The following is a 22,962-nucleotide window of genomic DNA, read 5'->3' as shown; positions in this document are numbered from 1 at the left end:
CAACACCCACCCGTAGCACGCGCTCCAGCAGGTATATCTCACTGGTTATCCCCAAAGCCAACACCTATTTTGGCCGCCTTTCCTTCCAGTTCTCTGCTGCCAGTGACTGGAACGAATTGCAAAAATCGCTGAAGCTGGAGACTTACATTTCACCAACTAACTTTAAATATCAGCTATTTGAGCAGCTAACCGATCACTGCAGCTATACATAGTTCATCTGTAAATAGCCCACCCCAATCTACCCATCTCATCCCCATATTGTTTTTATTTACTTTTCTGCTCTTTTGCACACCAGTATCACTACTTGCACATCATCATCTGCTCATATATCACTCCAGTGTTAGTCTGCAAAATTTTTCTTACTTTGAAACTATAGCCTATTTATTGCCTTACCTCCTCACGCCATTTGCACACACTGTATAGACTTTATTCTTCTATTGTGTTATTGACTGTACGCTTGTTTATTCCATGTGTAACTCTGTGTTGTTGTTTGTGTCGCACTGCTTTGCTTTATCTTGGCCAGGTCGCAGTTGTAAATGAGAACTTGTTCTCAACTAGCTTACCTGGTTAAATAAAGGTGAAATAAACAAAAAATCCCAGAGGATCCCAGATGGCTAACAATAACATATCCTGACATAATGTAAACGTTATACATTAAGCTCTCTCCCTCAGTGACATGAATTAGTATATTTCATATTCTCAGAACCCAACAGTAGGTTTTAAGGTGTGGCTGCATGTTTGTCGTGGACGCATCGTCACTCTTGCTGTTCTTTTTCCAGATTGCAAGTGAAACACCTTTAGATGTAAGTGCCAGTTGGTAACTTTTCCTCACACTTGCTTGTTTAAGGTATGGATGCAACACCCCAGTATGTCTGCAGGGGCTGGTCACTGAGATTTACCATGTTACACATGCTACTAGACTAACCTTCCAAGTAAATATGTTACAAGTCTGAACTGGCCGTCCTTGTCTTTCCTCAACTAATTGAAACCTCAGGGACAGACATGCTAAACGACATTGATGTCAGAGCTGCCATCAGCCCTCTACACCTCGCTGTGAGTAAAGCCTACCTGCTCCTGTAGTGGTCTCCAAATGACAAATGGCACCCTATTCCCTATTTAGTACACTACTTTTGACCAGATCCTTATAGGCCCTGATCAAAAGTAGTTAACTACATAGGGAATAGGGTGCTATCTGGGATGCAGGCATGGTGTTGATTTTCCACAGGAAGTTGACTGTCCAGACAGACTCACACACCAAATTCCTATCTATTCCTGATTAGTGTAAAATACATGCATATTCTACACAGTGATGATGAGGATGATTTCCTTATTTTGCCATTTGAGTTAATCAACCTCAGAGGAGAAGTAGAGTGTTTGTTTCTCAATCCCACGCTTGACAGGGACCTCAGATGTTGATGCTGGGCGGGAGCAAAAACGGGCTCCCGATTGAAAAACTCTGGTCTACTTTATATGAAATATGTGCAATACATTTGCTATGTTCACCAAATCAGCAACAAGAGGTTCACAGGTTTTTTCGTGTCATTATCATTCTTTTAAACGGATGGAACTAGCACGAAACTCCCATGAATTCTTTCAGTATCTGAAGTTTGCTGTATATTTTATGAGTAATCAATGTTATTTAATGATGAACTCTGGGTTATCGCTCTGGGTTATGTTGCGTCCACAACATAACATTTTTAAGGGCAATAGTAGCCTACATTTGTTTACAACTCGCAGAATGTCCATGCGTGAATTTACAACCGCACAGAGCGTTGCATCAGCACGAGATTGGAAGTGCGTCAAATCTGTACAGCATTGTTACGTCATCACTGATAAATGTTGAAACTGATGCGAAACCGCGGGAGCAGTTCAGTGATTCTCGCTAGTGCTGGAGGAGCGTTCATTTTGGCAAGGAAATGTGCTGAATTTTGCAAGGACATGGAGAATAAAGAGTTCAAGGTAGGCATGTTATTTAAGCAATAAGGCCCAAGGGATTGTGGTATATTGTCAATATACCACGGCTAAGGGCTGTTCTTACGCACGACGCAACCCGAAGTGCTAGCTAGGACAAAGCCCTTATTTCACGAATCCCCGAGGTGCCTTATTGCTATTATAAACTGGTTACCAACATAATTAGAGCAGTAAAAAAGACATGTTTTGTCATACCCATGGTATACAGTAGTCTGATATACCACGGCTTTCAGCCAATCAGCATTCAGGTTTCGATCCACCCAGTTTATAATTATTTTTAAATCCCCATTTATATTAAGTACTGTGGATTAAATATTGTTAAATAAATGAAATTATGTGCTATTCATTCTGTAATATCAAATTACAAAGTCTATGGCCGGGGAGTCATGAGAGTTGGCTAAAGGTACAGTAGAATCTGTTGTGGGTCAAATGGGGGTCTAGGGTCAAAGGTTATTATGACACCACCTTCACATTTCTGTCACATTTCTGTTCTGTCATTTTTCCCATAGGCAATTTTAGAAACACATAAAATAAGGTCTGTGTTTCATGTGGGCTTACCCTGGTGTGACATTTTTATAACCATGTAAATATCTCACAGACAAGGTGACTTTTAGCAATACATTTGGCTCTATTTACTCTCAGATTTGAAATGTCTAATTAGCATCAAAGTAGACATGCAAAACTACAAATCCCTGCAAGCTCCTAAACGTAATTTCTAGCTGACATCTTTGCTAACAGGTATTGTGTCAATTTAAAACTTGCACTAAACAGTTCACAGAATTGTCCATTTAAAGAAATGTAGCCAATTTATTAATTACTACATTTAGCTAACATTAGATAGTTAATCAAGAGATTCTTACCTTTGCCTCAATCAGCATGATCATCGTGACATTTGAAATTCTTTATGATAGCCACATTAACAGCTAATTAGCGTTTAATATTTGGGGGGTAAATACAGGCGAATATGTTGATAAAAGTCACCTTGTCCGAGAGATTTACACAGTTATCAAAATGTCACACCAGGGTAAGCCTACCTGAAACACAGCCCTTATTTTAAGTGTTTCTAAAATCCACTATGGGAAAAATGTATGGTGGAAAAACAATTGGAACCATTTCCCTGCTTGACTACTAGGTTTTATGGGGATTATGACTCATTACTGTGCCACTCTATAGGGCTCTGGCCAAAAGAAGTGCACTATATTGGAAATAGGGTGCTATTTCGGACACAAGCATAGATATGATGCACTATGATGTGACCATAGAAATAGAATCACTAGAAAGGATAGAGCCTCTGACCATGGCAATTTGACTGGTAAACTGAACTGTACACCTGACATGATGTTCTGGTGATTCTATTTCTATGCATATGATGCATTGTGATGTGACAATGAGTGTTGGGTTAATGGTGCTTTCAAGGCAAGTGATCTTGGTCAAATCATGACTTCCATGATCTTTAGGTCGGAAAGTTGGAGCTCTAAAAAGATGCCAGAGTTTTTGTCATTTTTTTGTGATATCCAATTGGTAGTTACGATCTAGTCTCATCGCTGCAACTTCCCAACGGGCTCGGGAGAGGTAAAGGTCGAGTCAGGAGTCCTCCGAAACATGACCCGCCAAGCCGCGCTGCGTCTGACTTGGAAATCCAAGTTGGACGACTGTTGAAAACAATTTTTCCCTGTCGGAGTTCGTTTTTTACCCCGATTGTCTTGAACACACTGAAGTCGGAAGTCAGAGAGTTCCCAGTTGTTTTCAACACGGCTAAAGGCGACACAGTAGGTGACTTCAAAACATGACTTTGTGCTGTCTTTCAGGAGTCAGAGGTCAGTGGGAATGACCTCACCCTCATAGACCTGGATGACCCCATCAATGACGGTGATGTTATGAAGGAAGACAGGTAAGTGATTTACACTAATGACACATTTGTGACTGGTTACAGGATCACATAGGCCTACAGATACAGATTATGTAGTAGGTCAAAGGTCACCGCCTATGGAGAGGTAGGCCCAGAGCCATGTATTTAGAGAGATGGGACATCTATCTGCATTATGTTGCATTTGCATCAATATGTATACATTACATGACACAGTATAATCAAAGATATCCATATGAAAGCTGCTCCCCATGCGCAATATTGACATTTTAAACAATAATATGTAACTGAACATCTATTTTATAATTGACTTATAATGAAAGGGTAAATGAAAGGCTCAAAGCCGCTAACATGGAGTCCTTCCTAAAAGTTTGCCAAATTCTCTCTATATATAACTCTGGATAGGCCGAGTCATCTCAGAGTATTGGAACCATATAATTCGAGTGATTCTATTCTAGTTCTAGAATGGTTCATTCTACTTCTATGATTCTAATTCTATAATTGGAACACATCCTCACACTCACATTATAGTGACCTTAGAGCGATTCCTTTTTCTGTATCTAGATCTGATAAAGATCACAGAGAGGTTGAGAGACAGACCAAGTTGGAAGAGGCTGTTCTAGAGACAGATATCCCAACTCTGTCACTAGAGGCTGAAGGAGAGATTGAGATGCAGGAGGCTGATCTGAAGACAGATGGCACGTCTCAGTCACAGAAGGTTGAAGGAGAGAGTGAGTTGGACGATGCTGTTGCCATCCCACCTCATCAGTCACAGGAGGTTGAAGGAGAGAGTGAGTTGGACGAGGCCATTGTCATCCCATCTCAGTCACCGGAGGTATGATGTATTGTGTTTTGTGTTTTAATGATGCATTGAAGATTAAAATTACAAATGAATTTTCCAAGCTTGAGCTAGTAAAGGTCTTCTAATCTAGGAGGCCAAAGGAGAGAGTGAGTTGAATCAGGTTGATCTGAAGACAGCCACATCAACTCTGACACTGGAGGTCGAAGGAGAGAGTGTGATGCAGGAGAGTGATGATCTAGAAACAGCCGGGCCATCTCAATCCCAGGAGACTGAACGAGTGGCAAAGGTAAATGCTTCCAGATAACAGTGTGTGTGTGTGTGTGTACATTTCTGTTTGTGCATGCAGACAGTAGTTCGTAAACAGACATTCTGTTAACAGTGCTATGGCGAATTTGATTGAATTCCAGCCTAAGTCTGCTTTCTGTCGTCCCCATCAGGCTGCAGTGGTGACCTTCACTACCGTGACCCACAAGGCTGCAGCCTCCCAGACCAGCCTCACCCTCAGCAGGGGAAAGAGAAGCCACCCAGACCTACACACCTTTGTGCAGGACATGAAGGATGGGTAAGTTTCTCTTTGGCTTCCCCATTTACCCCCTAGATATGTTCCCTATTAGAGCCTTGGTCAACAATAGTTCAGTATTTAAGGAATAGGGGCCATTTGGGACGCACCCATAGGGACAATCTCAATTGCAAACTCTCTTCTCGCCTCCTTAAAACCAGTTGGATGAGAAAGCCCTCCCTTTTGACCTTCTCGTCCAATGGGTTTTGAGAAGGATGTGAGTAGATTGAGATTCTCCCATAATCTCGGGCAAATACAAGGGACTCAACTGACCAAATGACCAATCAGGGATGTTTGGATGTGGCCTAGTTCCGTAGAGGTCCATCCATAACGTAATCTAAGAGAATAGAGGTAATGTCATGTAGTTTAATTGTGTACCTTTATTTACTTTTCAGCCATTGGAATCTGCTGAGTGAGAATATGCGTGCCGGGGTGAGTTATAGTCACTTCTAAAGTAGTTAATGTTGGTAAGATGGACCAAACATTCCAAACTCTTATTGGTGGAAATCGAGCAGGACCTTTAATTCAGAGGTTCCCAAACTTTTTCACTCATGCCCCCCTTTCCAGCATTGGGGAACATCCTGAACCACTGCTTTAATTGACTAGCTTGAGTAAACACATGGTGCAGCAGTGCAGCTCCGTTAACAAACTAACTCTGTATGGTCTTTTAACATTTCAGATAAGCAGACATGAGTTTAGTGCCAGGTGCATGGATATTACAAATTGGGTGATGGAGTCTACATCCACTGTGGTCATTCCCGCCCTTGACCTCACCATGCAGATCGAGCTCTCTGATTCGTCAAGCTCTTCTGGATCAGGAAGTAATGAGGCAAGAGAAGTGACCTCTCTTGGCCACAGCGTCAGATTCAGCTTTAGTGGAGGACCCAGTAGGCGCACCAGTTCTAGAACCGCTTGCAGCACACGAACTCCCACCCCTTTCCCCTCCTCTCACAGGTACCTACCCCTAACCCCTCCTCTCACAGGTACCTACCCCTTTCCCCTCCTCTCATAGGTACCTGTACCCCTAGCCCCTCCTCTCACAGGTACTTGTACCCCTAGCCCCTCCTCTCACAGGTACCTGTACCCCTAGCCCCTCCTCTCACAGGTACCTGTACCCCTAGCCCTTCCTCTCACAGGTACCTACCCCTATCCCCTCCTCTCATAGGTACTTACCCCTTTCCCCTCCTCTCATAGGTACTTACCCCTATCCCCTCCTCTCATAGGTATTTACCCCTATCTCCTCTCATAGGTACTTACCCCTATCCCCTTCTCTCATAGGTATTTACCCCTATCCCCTCCTCTCATAGGTATTTACCCCTATCCCCTCCTCTCATAGGTACTTACCCCTATCCCCTCCTCTCATAGGTATTTACCCCTATCCCCTCCTCTCATAGGTATTTACCCCTATCCCCTCCTCTCATAGGTACTTACCCCTATCCCCTCCTCTCATAGGTATTTACCCCTATCCCCTCCTCTCATAGGTATTTACCCCTATCCCCTCCTCTCATAGGTACTTACCCCTATCCCCTCCTCTCATAGGTACTTACCCCTATCCCCTCCTCTCATAGGTACTTACCCCTATCCCCTCCTCTCATAGGTACTTACCTCTTTCCCCTCCTCTTCTGCTAGGTCTTTCTAAAAACATTATTCCCATGTCCCTTGTTATAAGTACAAATATCCATTCTACTTAGATACTTCCAAATTTTTGGATCATATTTTGTATTTTGTTACCATGTACTATTCATTTCTGTTGTGCATTCTGCAGGTCCATGACTTCCTTGCTGAGTGAGGACGAAGAGCGATATGTCTGCTCACCTGAGGGTGGTGATAGAGAGATGAGACACAGACCCCACTCAGCACCACTGAGATCTGTGTTTGGAATCTCTGAGGATTCTGTCTTCAACATGGTCCAGAGCGGCCAGACGCAGAGTGACATCGTACTGTCGTCCAGTTGGAGTAGACGGGAGAAATACAGCCCTGTCAAAAAACCACCGGACACCAGGTTTATGATGGGTATTGTAGAGTTGGTTATGAACCTTCTCAACTCCAGATTGGCTGAGCTAATGCCAAGTCTCAGTCAGGGAACTCTAGGTCCGCTGTCTGGTAGTATCTCAGCAAGTCAGCAGTTTGCCCAAGAGATGCTAAGCATGGTGTCTGCTAAGATGTATTCCCATGCCATAGAGCATATTGCGCGTGGCCACAAGTCTCCCCTTGAGTTAGAGAGGGAGCTTGAGGCCATATTGGGTCCTCTGGCTGGACAGGTTATAGTCATCATCATAGATAGCATCTTCAAGGCAAAAGCCAACAGAGGAAACAAGGGACGAGCGACCAGCCCCTTGACCTATTTTCTCACTGCCATTTCGGCAGAAGTACAAAGCCTAGTTGTTCAGAGATCGGCTAGCAGACCGTCCACCAGACTGTCCAACAACGACCCACTGCTGAACATTTCCAAGTCAAAGGTCTTAAGATCAGTTCTGCTCAAAATGGCAGAACTCTTTGGTCAAGGTCCAAGTGAAACCTGTCTAGTTCCACTAGTCCAGAGTCAGTCCAACAACTCTATTTGCGACTGGACTCTGAATGCAGGCACCATTCATCCAAGTCAATTTCTGTCCAACAACAGAATGACAGAAGTGTCATCCGATGTTGTGGATCTTGTACTTGAGGTTTTTGGGATAACAGGATTTTTGGATAGCAGGAGCCCGTCAAGGCCACAGAGTGCCTGCTCCTACAACTCAGCTAGTGGAGCAATAGATATGAGAGCTCTTGCTGGGGACTTGGTCAGACAGGTGTCTGTCAAACTCAGACCCTTTGTCTCTGAGAGTCAACTCTCCACCATGTCCATGACAGATCTGTCATCATCTATTTCTGACTCCACCTTGAAGCAGTTGTGTTGTAGCTCTGCTGTTGCTGCAGCAACTGTCTGTCAAGCAATCAAAACGGAGCTCGAGAGCCAGAGACCTACCAACCTGTCAGCCAGAGACCTACTATCGTCTCTGATAGAGACCATTGAGGACATGGATATCTCTGACGTCGTCCAGGGCCCGTCAGCCATTTTGGAGGAGACTGCTATGATAAAGCACCCAGAGATGTCCACCTCGATAATATACAGGTCTTTGCTTCTCGACTCATCTCTCGCCTCCTCTAACATGGTCACTGAGAGCATTATCTTCAACAGCCCACGCCCATCAGAGGAGAATGTGAGTATTCAGAAGGTGCTCCCTGCTGATAAAGTTGACATACTCCATGGTCAACCAGTGGAGGAGTGTATCGTCCAAGCTGAGCAATGCATCACTCAGGTCATTCAGGATGCAGCTGTGACATATACTGGCGTGCTGGATAAAACCGACACTTGTGGGAAACTGTCGGAAGTTCTGTCTGTCTGTGTTTCCGCGGAGAATATTGAGGAGGCATCCTCTGATCTATTTGGTGGAATTATTTCCGACCTGCATGAGGTATCTGAGGTCAATAAGGCCTCCATGCGTACGAAATCAGGTCGCAAAATGTTCTGGGTGGAAGTGAGTTCAGGTTCCCAGAAGATTTATACCAAAACCCTGGACAAACTGAGGAAGCTTTTCACCTCTCACCTTCTCACTGAGGGACAAAATACTCCTGTGCAAATTGAGCTCTATGACACTGGACTACTTGTAACTGAGACCACTGTGGAGGTATCTCCTGTACAGAAGACAGACAGTAATACCTCTTCTATGTCCTCAGCCTCAGCCCACCAGCTCACCCTCGACACCTGCACTAAAGGGGTCATCAAACAGGTGATCTCGGTGCTGAGGTTGGAGACTTCAAAGGAAGACCGCTTCGCTTCCGTTGGGGAGAACACATCAAATGCGTCTTTCGACTTCAACCAGAAGTTGGACTCGATAATTTCGAAATTGGAGGACCTCACCATTTCGAGTGACGTGACGTCAGCCGAGATTGCCACGCTCACGCGATCTCGTAGTGCAGCCAGCAGAACCTCTAACATTACCATCCAGAGCTTTCACAGTGCTGAGTTCCGAGCTACGGCCAAACAGATTGTGCGTGAGGCCATTCTCAGAGCTGCTAGCGAAGCCAACTGTTCTTTGCCACAGAGCATGCCTAGCATCACCTTCTCACACCATGTGGTTTCTACAACTGAAGATATATTGAATATGATCGTGCAAGACCTTGAAAGTGTATCCCAGTACACAGTGGAGGACGCAGACTCCTTCCCACTAGGAGAGAAAAAGCTGCAGTCCCAACTCAATCCCAGAGTTGTCTTTGACAACTCATTTTTTGCTGCTCAAATCATGTACCACAGAGTAAAGGATAGACTGAATGTCTTTTTGTCTTTTCCACCCGTGTCAGTCACCACAGCTAAAGATGTGCTGGACTCCACCCCTGTGGATACACTCAGATGCTCGAAGTCCCCTGACACTGCTCTTGTTAAGGACACGAGCCGCCCTCCGTCTGTGAGAAGTGAGAAGCCATTTTCAAAAGTCTGTTTGACTAAAAGGTTTAAAGCCCTTGTGTCTTCGAGTGGCTCCTCCACATACCACCATGTAATTGACACATGCAGTGAGGATGTCAGTCTGCCCACCAGGAGTATGTTAGTTGTGAGCGACACCAGTTTGAAGAGAGCCTCTCCTCTCCATGGTTGTGGATTGAGTGAAAGTTGTGAACCTCTTGAGGCTCTACAAGACGGAACAGTGGCATTCAGCCAAGAAGGCTTTAGCAAAACTGCAAAGAAGACACTCAGCTTGATCCTAAATGTGATCAAGTGCAGATTGGCCAACTCTGAGAGTTCATCTGTTGGGCAGAATGCAAGTGAGGAGTGTCTGATAGCCACTAACATGTTAGACTCTCTACTGGAGAGCCTTGACCTGTTGCCTGACATGAGCGCTGCCGATGAGATCACAAGGACAGAATGCCATACCTCTAACGCAATGGACAAGACAGGTTCACAGTCAGCGCTTGTGAGCCAACAAGAAATGAACATATCTGACACCAGTATCATAGTGAAAACTATAATGGACACATTGAAGACAGACGACCTAGAGATGACTTCAGCAGAAGAAAATCTGGATAGGCTTCTGTCAATTGAAGCCCTTCAAGATGCGTCTGGCAACCTGATCGCAAAGGTCCATGGTCTCATTCAGGAGATAACCATAAGACGCCAGCCTCAATCCATGACTGGCCACAGAAGCCTCTCTCAACCAGCGCTGCCAAAGCCAGCACTGAGGAAGCTGTCAAAGGACGATGCGTCAGGGCTCGTTTACAGCTTTGCCCACACTTCTGTTAGCAGACTCCTGGGGCAGTGTTTGGGTAGGCCTATGCCACCCACTGCTGACAGGGTTTTGGATCAGGTCATCAAGTTGATGACAGACATGGTGATGGACAGTCTGACTGATCTGTCCAAGTCTGCAATGGAGGGTGGTAAGTGAAAGTACCTCTTTTCATCTGCATAGGACTTCATTGTAACATGATGCTCAATACATTGCGTTTTATGATGTGAACTTTGCTGGTTGTGTCCAAAATGGCACCTTCTTCCATGTTTAGTGCACTACTTTTGACCAGAGCCAGACCCTATGGGCCCTGTTCAAAAGTTGTGCACTATAAAGGGAAGAGAATGCCTTTTGGAACGCAGTGACTGCTTTCCATTGTTGCGTCCTCTTCTCCCAGTTATTGTACCCAGGTCGGTCACACCAGCTTGCTCTTCTTACTTAGACACCAGCAATGCCGCAAGTGACATCACTCATGGTGTTGTGGCTGACCTTAATGCTACTGAGGAATTCCCCGCCAGGGGCCTTAGCCCGGCTGATGTAAAGGCTGACGGCATGGCCCGCCTTCCCTCTGCCAGAGGGGAAGAGATTAAGAAGAACAGGAAGTGGCGCTTCCTACCCAAAATTGGCAAGATTCCAAAGATCAGGATGAAGGTAGGAGGCTCAGTGTTTTGAGATTACCTCTGTAAGGCAGGGCTGAAATGTACCCTACAGATTCACTAAACCCCTATTGTCTCTCAGCATTAGAACAATGCTGTTGTCATTGTCTTTAGGAGGTTGAGTGAGGCCGCTGTAATACAATCCTAATACACATGGGAGAGAGTCAATGTCTGTAGTGCACTACTTTTGACCAGAGCACTATGGGCCCTTGTCAGAAGTAGTGCCTTACGTAGCCAATAGGGTGCCTTTAGGGATGCATACCATATATTTTACACAGGCTCAGTTGTCCTGATGTGTTTTGTCAACAGCTGTTCAAGACAAAAGAGGAACCGAAGAGCCACCCTGAACAGGATGCGCTGCCTACCAAACGTCTCAGAGAGACTCGTATTTCACAGAGTAAGTGATAAGCATCGATAATGTCATATTGATGTATCACCCTATGGCCAGCTTGTTAAAACAGTGACTACAGATACAGGCGGACAGACAGACGGATAGACAGGCAGACAGACAGACAAACACACACGTTCATTTTCTGATTATGAAATATTCTTATCACAGATGCTGAGTGTGAGGTTCCAGAGGTTCCATCCACTTCCCCACCCAAGGAGGACCTGACAACCACACTGGCCCCTGCTCCCCAGGAGTCCCAGTCCCGTAAACGCCCTCTCATAGTCAGGGTGTTACGAGCTATCTCCAGAGTCGTCTCCAAACCATTCAGAGGAGCTTTTGGGAAGAAGAATTAGCCAAATGCCTGATTTTATTACTATTTTAATCAGAGCCTTTATTTAATAAAACATTACTGCATTGATTTCTGTCTTACTGTTTGTGCAAGATAATGGTAAAGTACTTCAAACCACATAGTCAAACGTATTTATAGTGAAGCACTTCATATATTTTTTATTTTATTTAACCTTCATTTAACTAGGCAAGTCAGTTAAGAACAAATTATTATTTACAATGACGGCCTACCCCGGCCAAACATGTCATCATTGGGAAAGGTAGGCCAAACGACCTTTACTCATCATTGGGAAAGGTAGGCCAAACGCCCTTTACTCATCATTGGGAAAGGTAAGCCAAACGGCCTTTACTTATCATTGGGAAAGGTAGGCCAAACGGCCTTTACTCATCATTGGGAAAGGTAGGCCAAACGACCTTTACTCATCATTGGGAAAGGTAGGCCAAACGGCCTTTACTCATCATTGGGAAAGGTAGGCCAAACGGCCTTTACTTATCATTGGGAAAGGTAGGCCAAACGGCCTTTACTTATCATTGGGAAAGGTAGGCCAAACGGCCTTTACTCATCATTGGGAAAGGTAGGCCAAACGGCCTTTACTCATCATTGGGAAAGGTAGGCCAAGCGGTCTTTACTCATCATTGGGAAAGGTAGGCCAAACGGCCTTTACTCATCATTGGGAAAGGTAGGCCAAACGGCCTTTACTCATCATTGGGAAAGGTAGGCCAAACGGCCTTTACTCATCATTGGGAAAGGTAAGCCAAACGGCATTTACTTATCATTGGGAAAGGTAGGCCAAACGGCCTTTACTTATCATTGGGAAAGGTAGGCCAAACGGTCTTTACTCATCATTGGGAAAGGTAGGCCAAACGGTCTTTACTCATCATTGGGAAAGGTAGGCCAAACGGCCTTTACTCATCATTGGGAAAGGTAGGCCAAACGGTCTTTACTCATCATTGGGAAAGGTAGGCCAAACGGTCTTTACTCATCATTGGGAAAGGTAGGCCAAACGGCCTTTACTCATCATTGGGAAAGGTAGACCAAACGGCCTTTACTTATCATTGGGAAAGGTAAGCCAAACGGCCTTTACTTATCATTGGGAAAGGTAGGCCAAATGGCCTTTACTCATCATTGGGAAAGGTAGGCCAAACGGCCTTTACTTATCATTGGGAAAGGTAGGCCAAACGGCCTTTACTTATCATTGGGAAAGGTAGGCCAAACGGCCTTTACTCATCATTGGGAAAGGTAGGCCAAACGGCCTTTACTCATCATTGGGAAAGGTAGGCCAAACGGCCTTTACTTATCATTGGGAAAGGTAGGCCAAACGGCCTTTACTCATCATTGGGAAAGGTAGGCCAAACGGCCTTTACTCATCATTGGGAAAGGTAGGCCAAACGGCCTTTACTTATCATTGGGAAAGGTAGGCCAAACGGTCTTTACTCATCATTGGGAAAGGTAGGCCAAACGGCCTTTACTTATCATTGGGAAAGGTAGGCCAAACGGCCTTTACTCATCATTGGGAAAGGTAGGCCAAACGACCTTTACTCATCATTGGGAAAGGTAGGCCAAACGGCCTTTACTCATCATTGGGAAAGGTAGGCCAAACGGTCTTTACTCATCATTGGGAAAGGTAGGCCAAACGGCCTTTACTCATCATTGGGAAAGGTAGGCCAAACGGCCTTTACTCATCATTGGGAAAGGTAGGCCAAACGGTCTTTACTCATCATTGGGAAAGGTAGGCCAAACGGCCTTTACTTATCATTGGGAAAGGTAGGCCAAACGGTCTTTACTCATCATTGGGAAAGGTAGGCCAAACGGCGCTTTACTTATCATTGGGAAAGGTAGGCCAAACGGCCTTTACTCATCATTGGGAAAGGTAGGCCAAACGGCCTTTACTTATCATTGGGAAAGGTAGGCCAAAAGGCCTTTACTCATCATTGGGAAAGGTAGGATGTGTTTTGGACATATCCTTTCTGTGCTCCAGCAATTTACGAACAGATGCCTCCTTCCATCAGCCGTATGCACCTTGTTCAGTATCTGTCACTTTACAGTACTGTAGTTCATGATCTGGTTTTACTTACTTTATGACATTCCTCCTCGTTCTTATAGGCTGGAGCAGACTTAGTCTCAAAATAAGACCGGTTTAAAATAGTTTTAGCCTGTTAAAGCAGGGTTTCCCAAACCTTTCTTTTTCAAGGTGAAGGGGGAGGTTCGGACAGAGCTAAAGGACGTCCATTTTTTTTGCACTGATCACAGACGTGGTCAAGTGTAAATATGACTTCTTACATGAGCCTGACAGTGCATGTCACGAAAGACTGAACACTATCTCGGGCTAACATAGTTTGGAAAGCAATTGGCTATTGCTTCAAAGAGAAGACAATGAAAAGACTAATCTGTCTTTTAGTTATCAAAATTCTCAACTTAATTGAGCGAACAGTATTTTTGCCATTGGCTATATCCCCGGTGAGTGTGCATATTCACTTTCTTTATCCCTGGGTCAGTGCCACTTGAAAGTCATATTGAAAAAGATTCTGCTAATCTCTATAGTCATATAAAGTGTAGTAGAATTGCATGATAAAAAATATTTTAACAAGGGGGGGAAAAAATCCTGTAAAGAGAAACATATCTGACATAGCCTAGCCTAGCCTTACTCCACCACGCGCTGCATTGAACAGCCGTTTTTTTGTGAACAGTGATTGAGTTATATTATTAACCTAAATGATGACTATCCAATTTACTAATCACATTAGCAATAGTCAGCTATCTTACAAAAGTCTGTAAATGTGATGATGCATAGAATGCTTTATTTATTTTTTTATGGTGAAAATGAGCTTCCCCTTAACTTGAGACTCGCGCGCCTATGAGCAAGACAGTTAGGCCTAAACACTCCGTTTTCCTTTGCTAATGTTTCCCCCGTCCGTCCGTCGGCTGTCAGTTATGTCGATGACTGTGTACATACCGCACGTCAATCACCGACACCGGAAGTCCCATGACCGTCACAGCCCTAGTTGTATGCTTGAGTTTGTTCAAGAGAGGCTTTGACGCCAGATTTGAGCAGATCTTGCTTTAGTTTTCCTCAGCCTGTGTTTTGTTTCTCTCTCCTTTTCCTGTTAGATGGTGATGCTGCTTCTCTCCAGAGGAGCCAACATTAATGCTTTTGACAAGAAGGACCGCCGAGCAATCCACTGGGCTGCTTACATGGGTAATGAGTTGACCACACATTTACATTCTGACTAATGTCCTTATCCCAGTGAGTGAATGAATTGGCTGTGTGTTAGCCTCACAGCTCAGCTGTATGGTCCACCTCTAGTGTGTTATTATGTCAGAATGATGGACTAAGTATGTTGATAAGATGTAGGTTTTCAATTGTACTAACACGATGTAGGTATTGTTTATGGTGCTGTGTACCACTGTAAACTAACCTCTCTCTCCCTCTATATCTCTGCCTATCTCTCTGTCTCTCTCCATCTGTCTGTCTCTCTCTCCATCTCTGTTTGTCTCTCTTTTCCCCCCCATAGGGCACATTGAGGTGGTGAAACTGCTGGCCTCTCATGGATCAGAGGTGTCCTGTAAAGACAAGAAGGCCTACACCCCTCTCCACTCTGCAGCCTCCAGCGGCATGATCAGCATAGTCAAGTACCTCCTGGACCTTGGGGTGGATGTGAGTCAATGCATACATACACCTCCCCACATTCAACTGTGTAGTCACTGTTCAATTACAACTCCACGAAAAGACAGAGCTCTAGTGTGTTGGAGAATGATTTCCTTCAAGTAATGAAGAGATGGAGGTTGGGTCAGGGGGTTGGGATCAGTGGGTTGGGACAATTGTGTTGGGACCAGTGGGTTGGGACCAGTGGGTTGGGACCAGGGGATTGGGGCCAGGGGTTGGGACCAGGGGGTTGGGACAACTGTGTTGGGACCAGTGTGTTGGGACCAGGGGGTTGGGACCAGTGTGTTGGGACCAGGGATTTTTCATAACCAAGTAATGAAGAGATGGAGGTTTGGCCAGGGGGTTGGGACCAGTGGGTTGGGACAACTGTGTTGGGACCAGTGTGTTGGGACCAGGGGGTTGGGACCAGGGGGTTGGGACCAGTGTGTTGGGACCAGGGGGTTTTCATAACCAAGTAATGAAGAGATGGAGATTGGATCCAGGAGGTTGGATCCAGGAGGTTGGAGCCAGTGGGTTGGGACCCAGTGTGTCGGGACACAGTGTGTTGGGTCAGGGGGTTTTCCTAACCAAGTGACCTGATCAGGAATGTATTGTCTCTCTCTCTATCAACATGATAAATGTGCAACCAGAGGAAAAGAAACTCTGGACCACCTTTACTCCATATTCAAAGATGCATACAAAGCTCTCCCTCGCCCCCCATTTGGCAAATCTGACCATATTTCTATCCTCCGGATTCCTGCTTACAAGCAACAATTAAAGCAGGAAGCACCAGTGACTAGATCAATAAAAAAGTGGTCAGATGAGGCAGATGCTAAACTACAGGACTGTTTTTCTAGCACAGACTGGAATATTTTCTGGTATTCTTCCGATGGCATTGAGGATTACACCACATCAGTCACTGGCTTCATCAATAAGTGCATGGATGACGTCGGCCCCACAGTGACTATACGTACATAACCCAACCAGAAGTCATGGATTACAGGCAAAATCCAACCTTAGCTAAAAGGGTAGAGCTGCCGCTTTCAAGGAGCGGGACTCTAACCTGGAAGCTTATAAGAAATCCCGATATGCCCTCCGACGAACCATCAACCAGGCAAAGCATCAATACAGGACAAAGATCACATCATACTACACCGCCTCCGATGCTGGTCGGATGTGGCAGGGCTTGCAAACTATTACAGACTACAAAGGGAAGCACAGCCGAGAGCAGCCCAGTGACACGAGCCTACCAGACGAGCTAAATTATTTATATGCTCGCTTCGAAGCAAGTAACACTGTAACATGCATGAGAGCACCAGCTGTTCCGGACTACTGTGTGATCACATTCTCCGCAGCTGATGTGAGTAAGACCTTTAAACAGGTCAACATTCACAAGGCCACAGGGCCAAACGGATTACCAGGATGTGTACCCGAGCATGCGCTGACTAACTGGCAAGCGTCTTCACTGACATTTTCAACCTCTCCCTGTCTGAGTCTGTAATACCAACATGTTTCAAGCATTGCACCATAGTCCTTGTGCCCAAGAAGACTAAGGTAACCTGCCTAAATAGCTACCGACTCGTAGCACTCACGTCTTTGTTTTTGAAAGGCTGGTCATGGCTCACATCAACACCATTATCCTAGAAACCCTAAACCTACTCCAATTTGCATACCGCCCCAACAGATCCACAGATGATGCAATCTCTATTGCACTCCACACTGCCCTTTTACACCTGGACAAAAGGGACACCTATGTGAGAATGCTATTCATTGACTACAGCTCAGCGTTCAACACCATAGTGCACTCAAAGCTCATCACTATCAATCAATCAAATGTATTTATAAAGCCCTTCTTACATCAACTGATGTCACAACGTGCTGTACAGAAACCCAGCTTAAAACCCCAAACAGCAAGCAATGCAGGTGTAGAAGCACGGTAGCTAGGGCAAACTCCCTAGGAAGAAACCTAGAGAGGAACCAGGCTATGAGGGGTGGCCAGTCCTCTTCTGGCTGTGCCGGGTGGAGATTATAACAGAACATGTGCAAGATGTTCAAATGTTCATAGATGACCAGCAGGTTCAGATAATAATAATAACAGTGGTTGTAGAGGGTGAAACAGGTCAGCACCTCAGGAGTAAATGTCAGTTGGCTTTTCATAGCCGATCATTCAGAGTATCTCTACCGCTTCTGCTGTCTCTAGAGAGTTGAAAACAGCAGGTCTGGGACAAGGTAGCATGTCCAGTGAACAGGTCGGGGTTCCATAGCCGCAGGCAGAACAGTTGAGACTGGAGCAGCAGCACGGCCAGGTGGCCTGGGGACAGCAAGGAGTCATCAGGCCAGGTAGTCTTGAGGCATGTCCTCCGAGAGAGAGAGAGAGAGAGAGAAACAGAGATAATTAGAGAGCATACTTAAATTCACACAGGACACCGGATAAGACAGGAGAAATACACCAGATATAACAGACTGACCCTAGCCCCCCGACACATAAACTACTGCAGCATAAATACTGGAGGCTGAGACAGGAGGGGTCGGGAAACACTGTGCCCCCATCCGACGATACCCCCGGACAGGGCCAAACAGGCAGGATATAACCCCACCCACTTTGCCAAAGCACAGCCCCCACACCACTAGAGGGATATCTTCAACCACCAACTTACTATCCTGAGACAAGGCCGAGTATCTCCAGTATCTCCAATCTCCAGTGGGTGCGCGGGAGGGGGTAGATCCAGAATTTTGGGAATCCTGTAGAAAGGAGATCGCGTCTCTTCCCTCCACGAACTCCGGGAAACCTTGAAGTCTCAAATTCGAGTGCCTTTGGAAATGTTCATAATAATCAAATTTCTCCTCGAGTTTAGCGATGGAGTCTTCCAACTTCTTGTATTTTTGGTCCACTTCCTCACGGACGTCCAGGATGGCAGCCTGGTGGTCAGCATGGTCTTTTTCAAGTCTTCAACTGTTGTTCTTCTCCATTTCATGCTCAACACATTGGAGGGACACTTCACATATGTAGTGGGTGTACTTTCCATGTTACAGTATTTCCTTTATAACATTTATAATGACTACATAACTAACAAAACAACATTAGTGTTCTTTAGATCACCTCTGACCATTCCCCACGTTTTATGTTAGATATATTGTTCCAGTAGTTGCTTCTGAACGTGTTAGAATTTTGTCGGGAAAAAGGATTTCTTGAAACAAAGCAAAAGGGCGTGAGTTGTTAACCCCCACCAGTTCCCTCCTCCCCCCTCTGCGGGAGAGAGGGGGCGGCAGCGTAGCCTAGTGGTTAGAGCGTTGGACTAGTAACCGAAAGGTTGCAAGATCGAATCCCTGAGCTGACAAGGTACAAATCTGTCGTTCTGCCCCTGAACAAGGCAGTTAACCTACTGTTCCTAGGCCGTCAATGAAACACAGAATTTGTTCTTAACTGACTTGCCTAGTTAAATAAAGGTTAAAAAAAGAAGGGATCTTGTTGAAGTCATTCATTGCAAACCTGATCTGACCTATTTGGATCCTCACAGGACAGTCTGTAATCCCGACATATTTCAAGCTGACTACCATTGTCCGTGTTCCCAAGAACTCCAAGGTAACCTGTCTGTAGCACTCACATCTGTGCTTTGAAAGTCTGGTCATGACCACATCAACACAATCATCTCAGACACCCTGTACCCACTCCAATTTGCATATCTCCCCAACAGATCCACAGATGAAGCAATCTCAATTGAGAGGGGAAATACCTATGTGAGAATACTGTTCATAGACTACAGCCCAGCATTCAACACCATAGTCCCCTCCAAGCTAGGGACCTTGGGACTGAAGACCTCCTTCTGCAACTGGATGCTGGACTTTCTGACGGGCCGGCCCCAGGTGGTGAGGATAGGCAAGAACACCTCTGCCACACTGACCTTCAACACGGGAGGCCCTCAGGGATGCGTGCTTAGTCCCCTCTTGTACTCCCTGTTCACCCATGACTGTGTGGCCACACACGACTCCAACACCATCATCAAGTTTGCTGACGACACGAAGGCGATGAGAGGTCAGAGACTTGGCATTGTGGTGCCAGGACAACCTCTTCCTCAATGTCAGTAAGACCAAGGAGCTGATCGTGGACTATAGGAGCAAGAGGGGAGAGCACGTCCCCATCCACATCAACAGGGCTGTTAAAGGGTCTTGCTCTGACCCTACCCACAATCCCTAGACTGTATACAAACCATATGCACACACACACATACTACATTCACACTCCCACACAAAATCCACACACACACAAACCGACACAACCCAAACACACATGCGTACACATTACACACTCTCACAAACAAACACACACCTTTACACTCATTTGCTGCTGCTGCTCTGTTCTTTATTTTGCTCTTATTATTATCTATCCTGATGCCTAGTCACTTTACCCTGCCTTGTACATATCTACCTCAAATACCTCGTACCCCTGCACACTGATTTGGAACTGGTACTCCTTGTATATAGCTTTATTCTTGGGTATTTTATTACACCGTTACAATATATACAGTACCAGTCAAAAGTTTGGACACACCTATTCATTCCAGGGTTTCTTTATTTTTTACAATTTTCTACATTGTAGAACATCAAAAGTATGAAATACCACATAAGGAATCCTGTAGTAACCAAAAAAATCGAAATATATTTTATATTTGAGATTCTTCAAAGTAGCCACCCTTTTCCTTGATGACAGCTTTGCACACTCTTGGCATTCTCTCAATCAGCTTCATGAGGGACTCACCTGGAATGCATTTCAATTAACAGGTGTGCCTTGTTCAAAGTTAATTTGTGGAATTTATTTCCTTAGTGCTTTTGAGCCAATCACTTGTTTTGTGACAAGGTAGGGGTGGTATACAGAAGATAGCCCTATTTGGTAAAATACCAAGTCCATATTATGGCAAGAACAGCTCAAATAAGCAAAGAGAAACGAAAGTCGAATATTATTTTAAGACATGAAGTTCAGTCAATCTGGAAAATTTCAAAAACTTTGAACGTTTCTTCAAGTGCAGTCACAAAATCCATCAAGCGCTAGACCCAGAGTTACCTCTGCTGTAAAGTTCAAGTAACAGACACATCTCAACACTAGCTTGGAGATCCGTTACAGGATGTCTGTCACCCCACTGAGCCCCTATTGCAGGTTAGGGGTCACATCCACTTGAATGTCCTTCATATGACGAACCTCCTACAGAGCAAATGAGGAAAATATGATATATTATGATTTATGTTAGTAACAATACAATATGGGAATTTTATCCCAAAGCTACCTACAGCTAACATATATATTTATGTATGTGATCTATGTAAATAAAGGAGTATAACACAGCTGTAAAACTGTGAAGGACTATATGGTGGAGGCCTACCCATTTCCCAGGAGCATTGTAAAAAGTGGATTTGGGTACAGTGTTTATTTCCCCCTAATATCTTTGAAGATTACACCTAAAATAATTAGGCCTACTTCTTTCTACTGCTGATCTGAGACCATTAGGGTTAAACACTACAGATATAAATGCAATATATGGAGTCGAAAAGATTGCCTGCCCACCAAAGAATCAACATACGTTCTACATGGTCTATTTCTATCTGAAAGTAACACCTCAATCAAGCTTGTTAATTGATCGTTAAGTCCTGTTTGTCAGGTAAAAGGTCATTAGTGGCCTATATAAGCCTCATACAGGCCACGGGAAGACATTACCTGTTGATAACACAGACTATTCTCATGATCATGGGAGGTTTGAGAGAATTACTGCTCTTTGTGATGACTGTGGGGGTTGTCAAAGGTTGGTTCACTAATTTTTTATTTGGATTGAAGGGATTTGTTTGGGAAATATGCGGAACTTTACAAGTGTGAGATTAAAATTTGAATGTTTCTTCCGCGTTGGTCAACTTTTATTCTTCACTGCTATTAATATATGTAGTTATTTTGTGTCAACTCCACTTCTGTTAACACTTTCTCCTCAGTTTCTTGTTACCCTGTTGGAAAGTCCCAGAAGCAAGAGCAAGTCTCTCTGCAGAGCAGACTTGGAGGTAAGTGTTTCTTTCCACAACCCTTCTAGCTTTGTACTGTGTCTATGGTGCTGCTGTGTTTGACACTCATTCAACACCATAGAGTAACTCAGTTGTCTAAATAATGTTGTCAAACTCTTTGATTTGGTCATTTTGCTTGTGTACCTTAACCTACGTTTTTCAGAGCTGTCATCAAATGACGTCTCCATTGTGCATGCCCTGGCCTTGCTCCGATCCATAGGGTCTGACGCTAAACAAGACAGAGAAGGTACGGCCTGAAACATATACTTAAAAATCTGTGTTGGGTTCATGTTGCTCAACATTAGAATGGCAATTTGGCCTAGACCGTGTAGAACAGCTGTGTTGCTGTAGAATACCCAACTGTTCCTTTATGTTTTCTCTCCAGAGTATTTAGAGACTAATGAAGTAGAATCCCAAGCTTCTCCAAACCATGGTAGCTCTACGGCAAATGATGCCCTGTCCTCTGACGACGCTACCTCTGAAGCTGCCACTGGCCCGTCTGACGACGCTACCTCTGAAGCTGCCACTGGCCCGTCTGACGACGCTACCTCTGAAGCTGCCACTGGCCCGTCTGACGACGCTACCTCTGAAGCTGCCACTGGCCCGTCTGACGACGCTACCGTCCTGAAGCTGCCACTGGCCCGTCTGACGACGCTACCCTGCTGCCACTGGCCCGTCTGACGACGCTACCGCTACCTCGAAGCTGCCACTGGCCCGTCTGACGACGCTACCCGCTGCCACTGGCCCGTCTGACGACGCTACCGCTGCCACTGGCCCGTCTGACGACGCTACCGCTGCAGCTGCCACTGGCCCGTCTGACGACGCTACCGCTGCAGCTGCCACTGGCCCGTCTGACGACGCTACCGCTGAAGCTGCCACTGGCCCGTCTGACGACGCTACCGCTGCAGCTGCCACTGGCCCGTCTGACGACGCTACCTCTGAAGCTGCCACTGGCCCGTCTGACGACGCTACCTCTGAAGCTGCCACTGGCCCGTCTGACGACGCTACCTCTGAAGCTGCCACTGGCCCGTCTGACGACGCTACCTCTGAAGCTGCCACTGGCCCGTCTGACGACGCTACCTCTGAAGCTGCCACTGGCCCGTCTGACGACGCTACCTCTGAAGCTGCCACTGGCCCGTCTGACGACGCTACCTCTGAAGCTGCCACTGGCCCGTCTGACGACGCTACCTCTGAAGCTGCCACTGGCCCGTCTGACGACGCTACCTCTGAAGCTGCCACTGGCCCGTCTGACGACGCTACCTCTGAAGCTGCCACTGGCCCGTCTGACGACGCTACCTCTGAAGCTGCCACTGGCCCGTCTGACGACGCTACCTCTGAAGCTGCCACTGGCCCGTCTGACGACGCTACCTCTGAAGCTGCCACTGGCCCGTCTGACGACGCTACCTCTGAAGCTGCCACTGGCCCGTCTG

The 22,962-nt window shown here is 45.6% G+C and overlaps 1 protein-coding gene across 5 annotated transcripts; it reads left to right on the top strand.

Annotated features, from left to right (window-relative positions):
* The first annotated feature begins 1,716 nt into the window (after nt 1–1,716).
* LOC129849307 (uncharacterized) lies at nt 1,717–22,149 on the top strand. Of its 5 annotated transcripts, XM_055916236.1 has the most exons (18): nt 1,717–1,959; nt 3,780–3,862; nt 4,403–4,673; nt 4,771–4,926; nt 5,078–5,202; nt 5,595–5,631; nt 5,879–6,153; nt 6,965–10,605; nt 10,897–11,105; nt 11,420–11,507; nt 11,670–11,765; nt 14,959–15,046; nt 15,363–15,505; nt 19,012–19,076; nt 19,189–21,285; nt 21,467–21,532; nt 21,696–21,779; nt 21,918–22,149. In XM_055916236.1, the coding sequence occupies exons 1-12, from the start codon at nt 1,837–1,839 to the stop codon at nt 14,994–14,996; spliced, it is 5,142 nt and encodes a 1,713-aa protein (XP_055772211.1). In that variant the 5' UTR covers nt 1,717–1,836; the 3' UTR covers nt 14,997–15,046; nt 15,363–15,505; nt 19,012–19,076; nt 19,189–21,285; nt 21,467–21,532; nt 21,696–21,779; nt 21,918–22,149. The 5 variants fall into 5 exon arrangements, with proteins under 5 accessions (XP_055772211.1, XP_055772212.1, XP_055772214.1 ...); XM_055916237.1 differs by lacking the exons at nt 19,012–19,076; nt 19,189–21,285; XM_055916239.1 differs by lacking the exons at nt 14,959–15,046; nt 15,363–15,505; nt 19,012–19,076; ... (2 more) ...; nt 21,696–21,779; nt 21,918–22,149 and having other exon boundaries at nt 4,489–4,569; nt 11,670–11,919.
* Nucleotides 22,150–22,962: the final 813 nt, after the last annotated feature.

The sequence above is a fragment of the Salvelinus fontinalis genome, unplaced genomic scaffold, assembly GCF_029448725.1.
Source record: "Salvelinus fontinalis isolate EN_2023a unplaced genomic scaffold, ASM2944872v1 scaffold_1431, whole genome shotgun sequence".
In the NCBI taxonomy this organism is placed as follows: domain Eukaryota; kingdom Metazoa; phylum Chordata; class Actinopteri; order Salmoniformes; family Salmonidae; genus Salvelinus; species Salvelinus fontinalis.
The sequence above is the reverse complement of the archived record's forward strand: the minus strand, read 5'-3'. Positions and strand labels throughout refer to the sequence as shown.